A 20,000-nucleotide genomic window follows, 5' to 3' on the forward strand; every position below is an offset into this window, starting at 1 on the left:
TTTATTGTTTGTCACGTTTATACATTTAAAAAAATATATAGATTCTTAATTAATATAGACTTTTATTTGAGATTTACATATTTTAGAACCTCAAATCAAACTTTTTATGCTTATATCTTATATTATATTATATATACAAATGTCAATACAAATCACTTTTTCAAACTATTCAAGGTTAACAGTTGCTGGAAGAAAGATCAAGATCCCACACTGAAGAAAAATTATTCAAAAATGTTTCCTTGGATTTACTAAATTTTTTTACGTTGAGTGGTTGTAAACAATTTATTTGGGCTGAATTTAAACAAACAAATTAAGTTGAACATTGCTCAATTTAATTTGTTTGTTTAAATTCAACACAAAAAAATTGTTTGCAACAGTTTTGCATGCAACACTTTTTTTCAGTGCATAATGCAATTCAAAAGCAGAAATAAACAGGGAGAAATTAATATAAACTAAATATAAAATATAAATAAATATAAAAAAATGCTAATTTACGGATTTTTTTACAGTGTATGCATTTAAATACCAAATGTTTTGTTGTCAACTATATTAGCACTGAAACTGATATACTTCTAGGGAAATAACATTTATTATAGGATACAATTTTAAATAAGTGTTAATTATTTGATTGTGAAAGTGTTTAATTATTAAAAAGTTTTAAAAATATGTATATTAAAGGATACAAAGCCTAAAAGGGGCATTTTTGAAGTTATAAAGCAATATTTGTGTGGAATTATAAGCTGAAACTTCACACACACACACTTTAGGCACATAAGAGACTTATTTTACATTTGTAAAATAAGGGATGTGATAGGTCATCTTTAATTAAAGTGTTTAATCAATTAAAATAATACAAACAAAATCAATTCAACATGCACTAAAAACAAGAGACAATCAACTGACAAAACAACTTAATAGTAAGTTCAACATATAAAGTACAGTGTTATTTCATATTATATATTTAACTGAATAGTCTATTTCGATAATGGTTTAATTGAATAGTTAATAGTATTTAGCTTATTGTTCAATAGTTAAAGAAAAGAATAGTTATAGAATAAATCATCATGCAGTACAGAATATAATATTATAGAATAGTAGTAGATGTTAGGGATGCTCCGATCGATCGGTCAGAGATCGGTATCGACCGATAATCACATCACATTTCATGACTCGATTGGTACTCGCTAATCTAGGGTGCGTTTTATAAACAACGAAATAATTCTTGGCTGAACTATCACAGTACGATGCATCGTTTGGGAAAAGAACGATGTAGTGACGAGTGTTTCCCAAAACCATAATTTCTGAATCACATTACTCATAACGTAAAACGTCCATAATGACTTTACAGAAAAAAAAAAAACATAATTTTTTAGTAAAAACATGCACTCATTTTCCATTTTAATAGGGCCAAGGGTTTCACGGTTCACCGGTAATATTGTAGTATCGCAATACCATGGCTCCAAAATACTGGCGGTGCCACTGTAGTTTGTAAACGATAGTATTGTCATTAACAGTTTATCTACAATAGATAATGTTGCATGTGGAAAAGTCACTCACACATTTGTGCAACAATAGACCTTTTTTTGAACAGTCGATGGAGCCCTTTAAGGTTGCAAATCTGTGTAGAATTCACACCTTTATGGTAGCCTATTGCACGGTTGTCTAATGCTTCAGTTGAATGGACGTCTGAACAGTTCATTTCTGTTCCTGTTCATATGATTTATTACTGACCTGACCGCAACAATCTCTTTAAAAGAACAACTCAAAGTGAAATTTTGAATTACTGTGGATTGTTACTTGATAGAAAAAAAAATAAAATAAAATAACATACATACATGCATGCATGCATACATACATAAATTAATATATATATATATATATATATATATAAATATATATATATATATATATATATATATATATATAATATAATATATATATATATATAATGAAAAACCCAAATAGCAGCAGAGAACAGTGAGACCATTTTTGACCACCTCCATATATAATTTTGTAACATTCTGCATAATTTGTATCTTATTGTAATGTATTTTGTTGGTCAGTTATCTACAAAATAACAAAAAGAATGATACATTTTGGTGTGAAGTGAGGTGCAATGATACTTTTTGGCCTTAAGGGAATTATCAATTAAATTAAATTAGGCCTATATAACATAAAATATAGTATTCTGACAATATCTTTCAAATTTGAGTTATGAATGACACTATAGTAATACTACTGTATCATAACTTCAGCTGGCATAGTATCGAAGGTTAATTACTGGTATTGTGACAACCCTAATAGGGCCTATGTTGAGAATATTCCATATTCTATTCTACAACATAAAAGCACTTAAATAACATATTTTATCTCATACATTAAATAACATAAACCTTTATGGTTGCGATTTACAGTAGGGCCGTTTATTAAGAAATGAAGAATAATCCTACTAATAATAATTCAAACCACTGCAGAAATGTTCTAACTAACAGGCCCATGTCATACAGTGCAGATACACTTCTTAATAAATAACCTACTATAAATTAAAACCATTAACGTATGCTATATATTGTTTTCACAAAGCTTTGGAGACGTAAATTCCACTTTTAAAGAATAGGTCACCTATACTTTCGTCAAGAACCACAGGCTGTGTGTTCAAAATGGCATATAATGTTTTTAAAGTGCACTATGAAGGGGATTGTGATTGTCAATATAAGATGGCTAAAACTGAACTGTAAAAAAATACTTGGAAAGCAAATTACACCTAAGAGAGAGATGGCTTTAATAATTTTTTTTTTATCATTCCATAGTTTAACTGTGGAAGGTTCGAATGCAATAGGGCATAGTGGGGATAACTGGGACTAGAACACACAAGGAACTACAGCTCTAGAGGTGTAAACGCCAAATCAATTAACTATGCTTGTAATGACGTAACTTGTGACCTCAGTTGGTTAACGCGGTTTTCAGAAACGCACCCCTGCCGATGTCATGAAACGATCGCAAGTGTTTAGGAGTTAACAGCAGAGGAAGACGCACGTGCACTCCGTATATTATACTCAGCAGCTACACATGTGAGGGAGTCAATTATATGTGGGGACGTGAGGGAAAATGTGCTTTATGCTATGGCAAAGTTATTTAAAGCTTGAAACATCAGAATCAGTACTCGGCACTGGCCGAGCACCATGACAAGGAATCGCTACTCCAGTATCAGCTGCAAAAATTCTGACTGGAGCATCCCTAGAAGTTTTAGTAAATGTTATTGTGCATGAAAGGAAATGTGTTATGGGCATTATCATATTGCTGCAGACATACAATAAAACAATACAAAAATACACAGAAGTTGCAGTAATAGTAATGATAATCAAGATAAACTCTTGCTAAATAAACCCAATGGTACAAAGGATTTCTAATATTGGTTCAACCTACACTTACATTACAGAACAGCTGATAGCTCAATTGAATAGTCATACTGTAATGAGTGCATCTTAAAAGTGTTACAGATTCTGCTATTTTTATGTATAGCATGTACGTTTCTTAATAATTAACTCCCTGTATAGTTCATCTCTGCCTGGATTCAGTGACTTGTGGCTGAAGCTGTTTCTGCAGGCATATCCTCCAGTCTGTTGTTTATTCGGACCGAGGCTGGATAATTAAACTTGATCTGACTTTCATCTTGCGCTGCTGGAGCCCAGAGATGACACTGAATGAAATATCGCAGACACGTCAGGACAGATCAGACTCTCACGAGGAGCAAAACACCAGCTCTTCATTACAGTTTCACTTCTGCAGCTCCAGAGAGACTCTATGGCGTAGCGGCAGCAGCTCTTAAATATCACCGCTTCTCAATCAAAACACAAGCAAATCACTCCATATTCACTGTATATCAAAACATGTTTACTTATTTTTAAATAAATATGACATTGTAATATAAAAAGTACTTTAAAAAAATAAGAAATACATAACTGCATTTATACATGCGGATAAAGAGATACTAAATTATTTAAATAAAGATAAATATTCATGAAATATTAAAAAAAATGTATAAAAAAAATAGATATAACATTTCATTTACATGCATAAATAAATAATTTTAAATAACAATAACAATATATTTACTTAATTATATAACAATATATATATTTAAGTAAATAACAATATATATTGCCTATTATGACAATACTTTTAAACATAATTAAAATAAATAAATAAATGCTTTCATACAAGCGCAGAGTGAAAGAGACTAAATTATTTAAATGGAAATTAATATTTGTATAAAATATTAAAAAGATATACAGTGCATCCGGAAGGTATTCACAGCGGTTGACTTTTTCCACATTTTTTATGTTATAGCCTTATTCTGAAACTTATTAAATTCATTTATTTCCTCAACATTCTACACACAATCCCCCATAATGACAAAGTGAAAAACAAGTTTTTGAAGTTGTTGCAAATTTATTAAAAATAAAAAAGCTGAAATCACATGTGCATCAGTGTTCACAGCGTTTGCTCAATACTTTGTTGATGCAACAATTACAGCCTCAAGTCTTTTTGAATATGATTCCACAAGCTTGGCACACCTGTCTTTGGCAATTTTGGCCCATTCCTCTTTGCAGTACCTCTCAAGCTCTATCAGGTTGGATGGGATGCAACGGTGTTCAGCCATTTTCAGATCTCTCCAGAGACGTTCAATAGAATTTAGGTCTGGGCTTTGGCTGGGCCACTCAAGGACATTCACCGAGTTGTTGTGAAGACATTCCATGCAGGTTTTCATTCAGGATGTCTCTGTACATCGCTGCATTCATCTTTCCCTCTATCCTGACTAGTCTTCCAGTTCCTGCTGCTGAAAAACATCCCCACAGCATGATGCTGCCACCACCATGCTTCACTGTAGGGATGGTATTAGCCTGGTGATGAGCGCTGCCTGGTTTTTTCCAAACGTAATGCCTGGCATTCACTCCAAAGAGTGAGTCTCATCAAACCAGAGAGTTTAGTTTCTTATGGTCTGAGAGTCCTTCAGATGCCTTTTGGCAAATTCCAGGCGGGGAGTGGCTTCAGTCTGGCCACTCAACCATACAGGCCTGATTGGTGGATTGCTGCACAGATGGTTGTCCTTCTGTAAAGTTCTCCTCTCTTCACAGAAGAACGCTGGAGCTCAGACAGAGTGACCATCGGATTATTGATCACCTCCTTGACTAAGGCCCTTCTCCCCCAATTACTCAGCTTATATGGCCGGCCAGCTCTAGGAAGAGTCCTGGTGGTTCCAAACATCTTCCACTTACGGATGATGGAGGCCGCTGTGCTCATTGGAACTTTCAGAGCAGCAGAAATGTTTCTGTAACCTTCCCCAGGCTTGTGCCTCGAGACAATCCTGTCACAGTCCAAACACATGTGCTATAGGGGAACTGGCGCAATGCGGAATCGCTACTCGCGACGCAGTAGTTGTTTGTTAGTTTCAGCTAAGCACAAGAGTCGTTTTGACTTTTTGCGCCACACATTTAAATAGCAAATGCATTTGCGCTAATATGTGCGCCCATAGGCGTTCTGGTCTAAAAATAAAGAGGCGTGTTGAGGCGCATTGCTGGCTAGAAGATTCAAATAGAAGGTTTAAATAGACCAGATCAAAGCTGGTCTATTGTCCAGCGCAGAGCACGTTAGTTGTGTGCCTCACTTACACATTACTTAATAGAAACTGGGTTTACAGCAATACGCAAATATCTTTACAAATGAAAAATAATTATATATATATATAACAATATATATATATATGTATATATATATATATATATATATATATGTATATATATATATATATATGTATATATATATATATATATGTATATATATATATATATATGTATATATATATATATATATGTATATATATATATATATATATATAATATATATATATATTATATATATTATATATATATATATATATATATATATAAAGGATTAAAATATTACAAAAAATATTTTCTAGCCTACATAAATATAAAAACCAAACTTTCATGCCTTCATCTCGGGGGGCTTTGTCAGTTTATTCATGACAATTTGCTTTGTATAATGTTATTATAATTAGCAGTATTATTTATTATATGTATATTTATATTTGTTTATTAAAAACAAGCTTAGATTTGCCCACCTGTCAGATTTTAGACCATATGGGGCACAGCATGTGTATTAGGATATAACTCAGTTGTTTGATCACACTTCGTTATTATTGTTCATTTATTCCTTTGCTGGAAATTAACTGAATTTAGAAATAGTTTTGAAACAAATCTTTGCGCTTAACAAACTAAATTAATTATTTATAGGCTAATAGATATCTGTGCGTACAACACGTTTCCCCATCCACGAGAGTGAAAGTGAAAGGAAACAATGAGGAGGCTCATCTCTCATTCTCATGCTGTAATGTAAATAATAAATCCGCCATGTAAATAGCAAATGCACTATGGCGCAACGCAACTGACTCTTAAGGGGAATGGGAGATGAGACTCTGATTGGTTTATTCTTAAAACACACCTATAACTCATTAAGAGAATAGCTCAAACCCTTTTAGACCAGCGCCGCGGCGCAAAGTGGATTTTTTCCGTCCTTATATTAGCAAAAGTGGATTCCGACATGCCCTAATTGCTTTTGCGGCCTGCGCTTTGCGCTTGGATCGTCAAAATAGATCCCAAACTGTCCATAGTGTATGTGTGTGAATGAGTGTGTGTGGACGTTTCCAGTGATAGGTTGCAGCTGGAAGGGTATCCGCTGCGTGAAACACATGCTGAATAAGTTGGCGGTTCATTCCGCTGTAGCAATCCCAGATTAATAAAGGGACTAAACCAAAAAGAAAATTAATAAATATCATAACATTTATTTAAGCCGTTCAAAAGATTATTAATAAAACCGGTCTATAATAAACTAATTAATTATGCGAGCCATGTATAAATGTTTTCTGCTGGTTTGGTTGTAGTACAGTATGGAGGATTCAGAATAGGCCAAATGAATTAGTTTTTGGAAATGGAAAATAGAGTTTCCTCAGTATTTTTGTTCATGTGGTTTAAATAATGTGTGGTATTTGGCTCCACTACAAGACTTAAACCACAGATCCAATATTTTAAGACAAATCTGCCATTAAGACAGTATTTTGACCATTCATGCAGCGCTACTATTAAATATATCTGAAAAACAAAATCACTATAACCAGAGCTGTAGTGTTCTTGCATTTGAATAGCTGCAGTATCAAGCATTTTATTAAATTTTACTCAAATTCGATGACACAAAAAGCTGCTACGCTAATTATTGGCAGGCATGTAAATGAATAAACGCTAAAGCAGCAGCCGGTCGAACCGATGGAAGCCAAAAACACTGTCAATCAGCTCAATGTCACAGCAGCCCGGAGGAGAGCAGCGCTGAGAATTATAATCACCTGCGGCCACCGGCTCGAGATTAGAAAAACAGCTCATTTGAGGAACACAAGAAATAGCACAGATATTGTCGAGTCAGCAGTCAGGGTGGAGATGTGAGCGTTTTTTTTTGTGTGTGCATATTTCCAAGCCTGGCAAAGACACAAAGAGCCGACGAAAGAAAGGATTCCTCTGTTTACAGTAATTGGATACAGTGGCTGCCATTCAATGTTTAATAATGAAGTATCGGTGTATCTGCTTTTTATTCTTGGAAAGAAGTCTTACGAGCTTCAGCATTCCTCCTGCATTTTTGTGTGTGGCCAGAGGATGTGTCTCTAGGAGAACTTCATTAAAAGGATCCGTCCTGCTGCTGCTGGAAGAGCCTTCATTTACATAGAACTGATAAATGAGCTGATCTGAACACACCATGGTGACCACTGGATCATTTACTATGTGCTAAAGCAAAGATCGCCATTAGCACTGCTCATTTTTGGGGGGGCTAGAGGTTTGTTGGAAATATGGAAGAATCAAATTAACCTCATTGTAAAAGGGACATGAATTATATCCAGAAACCAGAACATGACAGAAACTAGAGGCTGAACTTAAGCATATAAGTTCCATAACAACAACCTGGTAAACATCCAGAACACCATAGGGTAAAATCCAAAACTTTCTAGCCCCATATCAACAATCAACACACAGCTTACCAATACAGAACACCCTAACAATCCCATAGCAAAATCCTGGCAAATATCTAGAACAAACAAACACCCCCCAAAAAAACCCAGAAAGTGTCATTGCAAACATTCAGATCCCCCTCAGGGCCATCAGGACCACCCTAGCAACTCCACAACAATTTAGAACACCCTAGCAACCCCATAGCAACAACTTGGCAAATATATAGAACACCAAAATAACCCCAAAAAAACCCAGAACATATCCTGGCAAACATTAAGAAGCCCCTAAAAGAAATTCGAGACCAACCTAGTAAGTCCACAGCAATCTAGAACACCCTAGCAACACTCTTGAATAAATCTAGAACACACTATCAACCACAAAGAAACTCAGAACATGTCCTGGCAAACAATCAGAACCCCCTTAGGGTCATCAGGACCGCCCTAGCAACTACACAGCAGTTCAGAACACCCTAGCAACCCATAGCAACATCTTTACAAATATCTAGAACACCATAACAACCACAAAGAAACTCAGAACACCCTAGCAACCCCCTGGAAAATATCTAGAGCACACTAGCAACCACAACGAAAACCAGAACATGCTTTGGCAAACAATAATCAGGACCACCCTAGCAACTCCACGGCAATTCAGAACACCCTAGCAACCCCATAGCAACACCTTGGCAAATATATAGAACAACAAAATAACCCCAAAAAACCCAGAACATGTCCTGGCAAACATTCAGAACCCCCTAAGGAAAATCAGAGACCACCGTAGCAACTCCACACCAATTTAGAACACCCTAGCAACCCCATAGCAACACTCTTGAACTCTAGCACACACTATCAACCACAAAGAAACTCAGAATATGCCCTGGTAAACAATCAGAACCCCCCTTAAGGGCCATCAGGACCACCCTAGCAACTACACAGCAATTCAGAACACCTTAGCAACCCCCTGGCAAATATCTAGAACACTATAACAACCCAAAGAAACCCAGAACGTGCCCTGGCAAACATTTATAACCTCTTTAGGGCTATCAGGACCATCCTAGCAACTCTACAGCAATTCAGAACACCCTAGCAACAGTCTGGTAATATCTAGAGCACACTAGCAACCACAAAAAAACTCATAAAATGCCCTGGTAAACATTTAGAACCCCCTTAGGGCCATCAGGACCACCCTAGCAACTCCACAGCAATTCAGAACACCATAGAAACCCCACAGCAACACCCTGGCAACTATCTAGAACACACTAGTAACCCCAGAAAAACCCAGAACATGCCCTGGAAAACATTCAGAACCCCCCTAGGGCAATCAGGACCAACCTCGCAACTCCACAGCAATACAGAACACACTAGCAACCCAATAGAAACAACCTGGAAAATATCTAGAACACTAAAGTAACCCTAAAGAAACCCAGAACATGCCCTGACAAACATTCATAACCCCTTTAGGGCCATCAGGATCATCCTAGCAACTCCACAGCAATTCATGACTCCATGGCCAAAATCCAGGGCACCCTAGCAACCCAATAGCAACACCCTGGCAAACATGCTAAACATTTTAGCACAATTAAAGCATATTCATCTGGAATAACCTGGAATAAGTATCAAAGCAGCGATAAAAGCTCCACTTAACACCTCTCATCATCATCATCATCATCATCGTCATCATCAGCGATTCTGAGGTCTGTTCTATTTATAGACGGATTTCTACGGCCACATCCAAAATCTAGATTTGTCAGCACTCTGAGATTGAGTTTCACATGTTCAGCCGCTCTCTCACACAGGTGGCGCTGAGGCGTGAATGGATTGGCAGAGGCTTTATGCAGATCTCAGATGTTCACCTGCCGACCTCATCCTCTTCCCAGACTCAGAGTCACATTAATGTGAAGCGTGTTCGTCTCGGGACGTCTACCTTACTTCTGCTCTCTGATCTGAATGAGAAAGTGACCGCAGCGGTTTCTCTGACCCGACAGTAGGATATTCCCACTCGGTCATGTCAATGGTGGCTGTTCTGTATTATCCGATCGAGAGGAGCCTTCGCAATGATTTCTGAAGGTCAGGATGAAGTGAGTGACTTCTATATGAGTTGTTGGTGCAGTTAAGGTACAAATAAAAGTGATTTTGTTAGCGCAGATTGCTAGTTTCGTGCTGAGCAATTCAGTGAATGCCATTAAGAAATATTGTTTGCTCTTGTAATCTTTATTTAAAAACTGAAAATGCACTTCCTGTTTGTTTCAAGTTAAATTCTCAGATTAGGTCAGTCTGAGGCATTGGGCGTGGCTAACATACTTAACCACGCCCCTCCAGCTGTCAGTTTTGACATCAAACAGAAATGGTGAGGAGGAGGAGTCTGTTAGGTTGTAATAACTCTGCCCATCTTTCTGAATGAAATGCCTACTGTACTACATCCAATCAGCTTGCAGGAGAAAAACAAGCCACGCCCACTGTTTTCTCATTTAATATTCCGTTTCTGTGTCACAATACACAATAAAATTGTCGCTGCCGGTTTATGCAGATTTTAAAAGGCGCCTATGATGAAAATCATCTTTTGTAAGCTGTTTGGACAGAATTGTGTGTATGTATCGTGTCACAGGTGAGTGGGTTTGACAAACCACCTGTAAAACACTCTTCTAAATCTTCTGTGTGCTTAAACACTCATTTTTTGGGGTCTACAATTTATGAAAACACGGCTCTGGAATTTTTAGCTTGTGTGCTTTACTTTACGCTCCAGCAAGGCAAAGTCAATGGAGTGAACTGAAGCAAGGGCGTAGCCTAAATGTGCTCTGTCTCTGCGATAATTCAGTTTTGCCCATAATTTGCATCTTTCAATGAAAACATAGCTCTGATCACTAGGGTTGGGTACCGAAACCCGGTGCCATTATAGCACCGGTACCATTGTAACTGGTATGTACCGGACCAAAACAGCATATGAATTTCAGTCCCTAATGTCGGTGCCACTGGTGCTGCGACAAGGATTAAGGGGTGCATCAGAGGCACACATAGGTACACATGGTCACACCATCTCTAAACATTAAATTCTAAACAACTTTGAGGAATACAGACAGGCGACGTCATGCGTTTGTTCTGGTTGCTTAGGGAACGGATGCATGCAACGCACGCAGTACAGCGCATTCGGTGAACGAGAGCGACTCTCTTCATGATCGCGTTCATCAAATTTGCTTAAACTAAGCGTTCTACAACGTATTTTACAAACAAGGATTCTGACACAGCAACGTGAAGCAGATGATTTACAAAGGTTGCGTGAAAGGGGGAAACACAGAGGTTTTTTTCTTTCCATTTAACGTGCGCTATCAAATTCCATTAAATAAGCACTCTTCCACTAGTCCCCGTGTCAACAATCTCTCTTCTCATCTCTGACTGCATTTACACAGGGTAACTTTTTTTATTTACCCAAGCACACATACCTGATAATAATGCCACATGTATTGGTAATAATACAATAGATAATAATTATAATAATACTGAAATCCCTCAAATAAGCATATAAATGAGATTAATACATTCATCAGAAATTCATCAAGACAATGAATTCCCCAACAGTGTTCACACACAAGCACACGCAGTCAGTCAATCGCACACACCAACGACCAGGAGTCAGAGCGATGGCTCCAACAAGTTCAAAGGTAGCTTTCGCAAACTGGAAATATAAGCACTCGTTGAGGTGAAAAACTAGAATGTTTATTTATCGTGCATATCTAGATAGACAGATAGATAGATATAGGCCAGCTAGCGAAGTGCTATGCAGGTAAACCTCACTCCTCTGACCTGTGAAGTTGCTCCAACGATAGACGCTAGAGCAGGTATTCTCAACCGGTGGGCCGCAGCCCACTAGTGGGCCTCAGCGATCCAAAATGTGGGCCGCGAGATAATATTGAGATTGAACTCAATATTATACTATGATTTTTGATATATTATGCTATATTAAAATGATCAAAGTAATGCACATTATGCATATTCTCCTGTTCTGTGATTGATTACTTCAAACTCGGCGCAAAAACAGCCTCATGATAGCATCTGCAAATAGTACAGACAAGTCTGTTTATTCACAAAATATGATTGAAGTGAAAGTCTACTTTTGTGTAAACTATTTAATATATCCGCATAGTTGTCCAAATGAATGTCCTGTAAGTGTTTTATAACAGACGCGCACCCATGCAGGAGGATCTAGCGAGGCTCAATGACGTTCCTGCCATAGAATGTAAAATAAACTTGCATATGAGCTTCAGACGGGCTCTGGCGGAGTTGTTCACTGTTCCTGTTAGCGGTCTCCCAATAATATCCAGCTGCAAACTCAACCGCCATCAGATCGACGCATCAACAGATTTCGGTTGTTTTACTGTATTTTACATTTGTCTGTATATTTGTGAATAGTAGATATTTAATAGTAGATATTCAGTGAGTCCAGTTTAAAGCAGAAGCTGTTTTTTTTGCAATATCCCTGTTGACCTGTGGTTCTCTTTGACACACAGTGAAATTTTCAAGTAGTTGGCGCCTGTAGTGTTGTAAATACCCACGCTCACCTCCCTCGTGACAGAGCGCATATGAGATAAATGACGTCAGTACATAATAACCGGTTATGATTATTACTGAACCGATACCGAATTGTCCGCATCTGCATCGAAGAAACAATTAATTTTGACACCCCTAGTGTGTGTGTGTGTGTGTATATATGTATATACAATACTCTAATTACTCAACTACCCAAGGTCCGTCTTCACGACAGCTGATTGGTCGGGAGACCAGTCCATCATCGTTGGGTGACGTGGCGAGGGCATATCAAAAGGATGCCAGGAAGAGCGGAGAAGATCGCTTTTTCTTATGATCTCGTTTTTGTGCGTTTTTGCTGACATGATTTAGTTTGTGATTTTTGTGATTTTAAACTTTGTGATTTTTGTACTTTTTTTATTTCGATTGATTTGTTAGTATTTGTTACTTTTTGGCTCGGCTCTTTCCCATCATTTTGAGCTAAATCTCCTCAAGTTCACTCTTTTCTCAGAGTAAGGTGGACAGGGTAGATGTCGTACGACTTCAATTATGCAAACACAAAGAAAATATATTGTTAAAGACATGAGGTAAGAGGTGAACGTCATCTTTGTATTCATTTTACTCTATAGTTCAGTATAGGGAAGAACACAGCGCTGAAGACTTCTTTTCATCAGATTCTGGCGAGGTAAGGGTTTATTCATGAGTTAGAATTGTTTTGTTATATTTCTTTCTTTTGTTTGGCTTCACTATCGTCCCCTTACTCCTGAGTTGAACAAATTTTTGTTTGATACTTTGTTTGAATTTGCTACTTTATTAAATTCTTTTTATTAATCTAAATATTTATCTTTGTATATTTATTTGGACATTATTCTGGTTTCATTTTTTGTACATTTAAATCACTTTTGTTGGCAGTTCTGTTGTTAGTGTCTTTTGCTTACACCCTCACATTGTGAAAGTTCCACACCTTTTAAATGTTATTCCCATTTCATAGCTTAAAGCAAAAACTTCCTTGTCAAAACATTGACATAACGTTTTTATTTTTCAGTTAAAGAGTAATACAAAAAACAAATAGGCCTACCATGGCATGCAACAAATATTAATGTCTGCGCCATATAGGCAACTTGTATTTGCGAACTCCCTCCTATTTCTTTAACAACTTTTTGCGGTAACTTTATTATTTAACAAGCTTTCAGTAATAAAAGTTAATCTTAATTACTTTAGCCAGTTTGTAAAAGACAAATATGGTTTTTCAAGAGTAGTTCGTAAACAATACAGCCCACCATCAAAAAAGTATAAATAAATAGTTTAAATTGAAAAATACATAAATAAAATACAAAACAAATAAATAAATAAGCTGTATGTAATTATTAGGCTATGACATTTTAATTTTACAATTAACGTATAGAAAGTAAATAAGTATCTAACAGCAACACGAAATACAGAATGCGCGTCTTGAAAACTCATGCATAACACATTATTCATAACTAAAAACATTTAATAAAGATGTTTTAAACGAAATTACATTAAAGGGCACCTATGGTGAAAAATCTACTTTTCAAGCTGTTTGGACAGACATATGTGTAAGTATAGTGTATAAACTGTCATATTGGGGTAAAATAAATACACTCAGTCCTTTTTTTTTCAAATTTAATAACAAAAACGGTGGACCAATTGGAGCGGTTTTCAGATCGACTACAACTTTATGTAGGAGTGCGGTCCCCCCGCCCACCAATATTGATTGACAGCTGCGCGCATTAACATATCTCCGTAGTAACGCATATGATCATATAAACAAGAGAGGACGAGCGCAAAGCAACTGGGAATAAAAGGTGTGTTCAGTTTGCTAGGATCATCAATCATCATCAACCGTGATCAAGAGTGAGTTTCACAAGTTTAACATGTTTTAAAACAGAGCATGTGTGTAATGAATTACAGCGATTCACTTCAGATTCACTTAATCAGCACAGCCGCGTGTCAGAACAATTATAAAGGAAGACGCTTCAATCGCGGTTTGTGGACGTTAAATCAGGTTTATTTTGTACATTAACATAACAGATATCCATACAGCAGTGGAGATTAACCTGTATCCTGTCACATATGCGTGCAAAACCAGTGCAAAGCTTAACGCGCTGTCTCTCTCTCTGTGTGTGTGTGTGTGTGTGTGTGTCTGCTGCGCTATGTGTGTGTGTGTGTGTATGTGTCTGTGCTATGTGTTTGTGTCCTCGCTGTGTGTGTGCGTGAACTTTGTAACGACATTGTGTGTGACTCATTATTGCAAATCCACAAAAATTGCATCAAATACTGATTGTTAAAGTTCTTACTGTAGTATTTCTCACACACGTTACGTGAGATCTGCTTCCTGAGGCAGCCGAGGGCGGCGATTGCTGACAGGCACGAGGGAATGGTGGGCGGGGAGGACTAGCCTTAAAGGGCCAGTACAAAAAAACAGCAAAACCTTTTTTCCAGCTATAATACAGACACTTCAAACAGCTATAATAAATACTCTGATGGGTGTTTTGAGCTGAAACTTTACAGACACATTCTGGGGACACAAAAGACTTATTAAATATGAAAAAAGGAGTAACCTATTTGCACTTTAAGTCATTTGATATCTGCCAAGTTTTCAACAGTAAGCTAATAAAATGAACAAATATAGCCTACTTGACTTGCTTGAAGATTATGCAAACAATCAGGTTATTTGTGCGAGCAAGTGATAGTCTGTTATACAATAAGTAATAAAACATAACTTTAACATTTAAGTTTTCAGCTGTAATAACAAGAATGAAACCCTAAGGGCTACCTTTCTTTATTTATTAACGAAATAATTTGTCAACAAGCAACAAAATACAGACACATGGAAAATAAACTGATTGCGCTAATTAGAATAATTTTTTAAATAATAAATAAAATAGATGTAGACAGTAAACAAACTAATTATTACATGACATTTGTAACATGCAGGCCTAATGTACAAAGTCAGCAACGCAATTACGAATAAAATACGCGTCTTGCAATTTAATCATTTTATATTTAGCCTACCAGGTTTTCGGAAGAAATCAGGAATACATTCCCTCTTCATCCGAATTGAAAGATCATGCAGAAGGCAAGTCATCCCCGCTATAATCCTCTAGCCACACACACTCTTTGGTCGAGCTCGTGGATCGCTGGTTTGCATGTACAAATACAAGCGCATCCACGTAAAAGGGATGCAGGCTTGCTCTTTGCCTTGTTACGGTGTTGCCAGCTAAAGAATAAATTCTTTCACTTGGTGTGCTGGTGGCAGGGACAGCGAGAAGTGAAGTTTCATAAACTAATTTCGAGAGGAGCACGTGATATGATTGAGCACGTCTGGCCACTCATCTGTAATCAGTAATAATCCAATCAGAGTGATCCTAGTTTACTATAAATGGATCATTTTCTCCCTACTGCTCTATCTTCGTTTGTAAGAATCCCCCTTTCCACCCCATCTTCTCCTTTTCCTCCCTTTTCTAAAGGGGGAGCTCTCGAGACCTACCTGATCTTGGATCTCCTGATATGCTTATCGACCGGGCGGGAGCCCTGGGCTCAAATATCTCCAAGCTCAGGGTTCTCTCCCGGGACAGCATGCCAAACCTGCTTTATACGCCAAGCATATCTAAGTGGGAACTCTTGAAATGATTTCGCTAGATTGGATAGTCGTGGAAACCTGTGTTCATTAGATGATCACCATTCGAGAGGATTCCCCGTGGTGGGAATCTCAGGCATCTGGAAATAATCTTGAATTTCATCTTTAATGGTAGTTGGCTGTTTTAACGTTGGACTGCAGCTTCTGTGGTTATATTCTCCTCAAGATCAGCCTCGAGTCTTGGTTTTTTTATGCTTACTGGGCAATAGATTGGTTCTCACGCTGCAGTCGGCAACCTCCTGTTCACCTGATGTGATTGTGACATATGCATCAAGAAGTGATCTAAAAAAGATTTATGGATTATTATGATATAGGCTACTCTAAGCTTACCTGAAGTTTGTGTATGGACTGTCTTGCTGTCATTCAATAAATTGACTAGATGGCCTTTGGCTTCTTCTCTGGCTTTCTCTGGTAGAAACAGCAAACCCCTTAAACCGTGGGTCCAGCAAGCACGCACTAATCTGGAGAGATTTGGCTACGGTATCAGAATCCAGTTTAAACCGCATCAGCAGCTGTTTCCGTACCGTCTCTTTGAACGCCAGAGTGGCCGTGAGATCGCCAGCGCAGGGCTGCAGAGTGTTTTTCTGTCAGATTGAGAAGCACTGGATATAGAAAGGACAGGTCAACATGCAGCTCTCCACACATAATTGTTGTCGCCTTTGCCAGTGGCCTCAGTATGGGAAGCAACTGTTCAATCAGATCCCAACAAGATGACTTTATTGCCAGAGTTTTTCGATACTGGATGCTAGTTACCGTTTCGTCATTAAGTACAGCTTGCACTGGGATTCTCTGCTCGAAAAGCCGATCAAACATATCGAACGTGGAATTCCATCGAGCAGCACAATCACTTTGGAGTTTTCTCCCTCTCATGGATAGCTGCTCCTGGTGGCTTTGAAAGCACGGGTCGCCACTGAAAAGTGACGGAAGTGACTGACGATACACCTCGCAGCGTCAACAGTCATGCACAGGTAAATCCAAACCCGCCTTAACAGCAAGCTGTAGAGTGTGCCCGCTGCAACCAATGTGGTGGGGCAAGGCTTCGCAGATTTCCATGGCCAAGTTCATATGTTTACGTTGTCATGAACTGTGCAGAATACATGTAGTTCCCACTCATTAATGGTTTCTGTTAACTTCAGTGCGATATTTACAGCAGTGTGTCTCCCTTCCATGATTTCAGCTCCCATAGTTCATTAATGTAGTGAGCCATTATTGTTATACATGGGTCCATTGTGCAAGAAGTACAGAGATCAGTAGTGAGGGAGACTTTCTTTCCTTTCATTTCAGAAGCAATGTCCACTTTAAGAGAGTTGTATTTGTGGCCAATTATTTTCCACAGTGTAGCGTAATTGTTGATAATTTCCCTGAATCCCTCTCCTGAAACTGCAGATAGTGCTCTTATATCCTTCACAATAAAATCCACAAGTAAGTCTGTTACTGCTTGTCTTCTCTGTAATCGGGCGTTTACAGAATTCACCTATGCTCGTTTGCTTTGCGGTGTGTGCACCTGTGTCGCACTTTAACATTTGCCTTCGTCGTTGGGTGTTTCGATCGCATATGGTTGTGCATAGCTGTCGTACTGCTGTTGTATTTTAAAGTAGCCTTACAGAGTTGGCAAATTACCATATTTTGGTCATTCTTGATGAAATACTCCCACACATCTGATGTGTGGTGTTTGTTGAAAACGTTCGCCATTTTGATTTCATTTAGCGTAAATGCACGCCCGAGTAGTCGATTGTTTCTAACAGCGCAGACTAGTGGTTGAAGTAGTCGATCACTCGACTAGTCTATGCAAGCCCTAATATATATATATATATATATATATATATAATATAAACTGGAGCACCCGGAGGAAACCCACACCAACACAGAAAGATCATGCAAACTCCACACAGAAATGCCAACTGACCCAGCTGAGGCTCGAACCAGTGACCTTCTTGCTGTGAGGCGATCGTGCTACCCACTGTGCCACTGCGTCGCCGACATTGAGATGAAATGTTAAATTTTACATTGTTGAAAAAGAAATGAATATTAAAAAAATGTCTATATTAAATGTAAAATATATTTATTTGTTTAGATAGAGTCAGTGAAACACTTTTCAGTGTTTATTAAACTCATTTGGTCCTCGTCTGTTTCTTTTAAAGTCTTTAAATTTAATATTAGCCTTGAAGGCCAAATACTTAATTTAATTCATGGGACATATAATTCAATAAATATAATTCAATAATTCATATAAAGCATAAAATTTAATAAATATTAAAATATTAATTAGATAAAAGTAACATCTGCACTTAAAATTAATATTTAGCACAGCCTTGTGTGCTTAATTTTATCAAGAAAAAAATATTAATCCTAAAACATGAAATAAATGTAATATGAAGCAAATATTTTACTTTCTCAAGCATCAACATATTGTTACAACACCAAATTATATATTTTTGATAGTATTTCTTGAAAAATAATGCTTCAATGAATGATCTGCCAGATAGAACCTTATAATTCCAGGTGGAAAATGACTTTTCAGAATGAGAAGGTTCTATCTGCATTTACCATGTTTGTTTTTACTCCAATTTGCAAATGTAAGAGAACTTTGATCATTTATATTTAGAGAGCATTTAGGGTCTCTGTCATGTTAATGTATTGAAGATAACTGTTACACACATACTGTTTGCTATATCGAATGCAAAAACTTTGTAGCTCAATATCTCAAAATCATTCAGAACGCAGACACAACCTTTTAATTCTAAGGTGACGATATGTTGTTTACTATTTTCATAAACAAAGGCACATAACATTTGCTTTATTCTACTATTTAACTTTTCAGCTACAATCTGACATCTGTCTTCTTTAAAAGGAGACCAAGCTTAAACCCATGCACCAGAGCATTGAAGATTGGGAATCATTTAAGTTGAACGTCATTTTAATGTCTATGTTTAAATGTGGGAGCGACAGTTAAGGGGTTAACTCTCCATCTGACAGGGTTATTTTTAGGCTGATTCTATCATCCATCTCACTGCAAAGCTTATGAATAATCTCCATAACAAAAAGTGGCATTATATAAAGGTGTTTTACCGTGTTGCTGGAGTTCCCGTTTAAATGCAAACCACTGTCGAAAAGCGGCGACGAGGCCCTGCTACTGTGATCACTGGACGGTCCTGGTGAACCTGAGGAAAAATACAGCAGATTATTACATAAAGCAGAGCTCGTGCTGTGTGCAAATCTAATCTTGCTCTTTAAATCCGTGCGATATGATGCGTATTAACTTCTGCAAGCGGCTTTCCAGGTTTGTCACGATGCCACGGACTCTGAAGTCACAGGAGATTATGGCTGAGGTGAGTGTGAAATACTGAAGACGCAGGAGTTTTGACACGGCCATCGCTGGAAAATGCAGAGTGAAAAATACATTTCATGCCGAGAATCTCTGAAAGTTTTATGCACACCGATGCTGCGGTGCATCTCATTGAGTCTCCAGAGATTCAGCAATGCTGCCTGTGATGAGCTCTTACAGTATGTGGGCTGCATTCAACTCTTTTGCACAAAAATAAAGTGGGATTTTGTGCTTTTCTGGTTTTTATTTTACTATAAATACAGGGAGCTTTTAAGAGCAGGTTAAACAAAATGGAGAGCAGAGAAAACACAAAATTAAAACTGTTATTTATCCACTGTTTATTTTATACAAATGTCGATCAAATAAAAATGCATATACACTACCTGACAAAGTCTTGTCGCCTATCCTAGTTTTGGGAACAC

The 20,000-nt window shown here is 37.4% G+C and overlaps 1 protein-coding gene across 1 annotated transcript in view; it reads right to left on the minus strand.

Moving 5' to 3' along the window:
• Window positions 1-20,000, minus strand: part of sntg2 (syntrophin, gamma 2) — a 159,121-nt gene that overhangs the window by 83,427 nt on the left and 55,694 nt on the right. Inside the window, exon 8 of the mRNA XM_056477691.1 lies at window positions 19,323-19,414. Within this exon, the coding sequence (XP_056333666.1) occupies window positions 19,323-19,414 (92 nt within the window). The remainder of the gene's footprint in view (window positions 1-19,322; window positions 19,415-20,000) is intronic.

Source organism: Danio aesculapii, chromosome 17 (assembly GCF_903798145.1).
Source record: "Danio aesculapii chromosome 17, fDanAes4.1, whole genome shotgun sequence".
Taxonomy (NCBI): domain Eukaryota; kingdom Metazoa; phylum Chordata; class Actinopteri; order Cypriniformes; family Danionidae; genus Danio; species Danio aesculapii.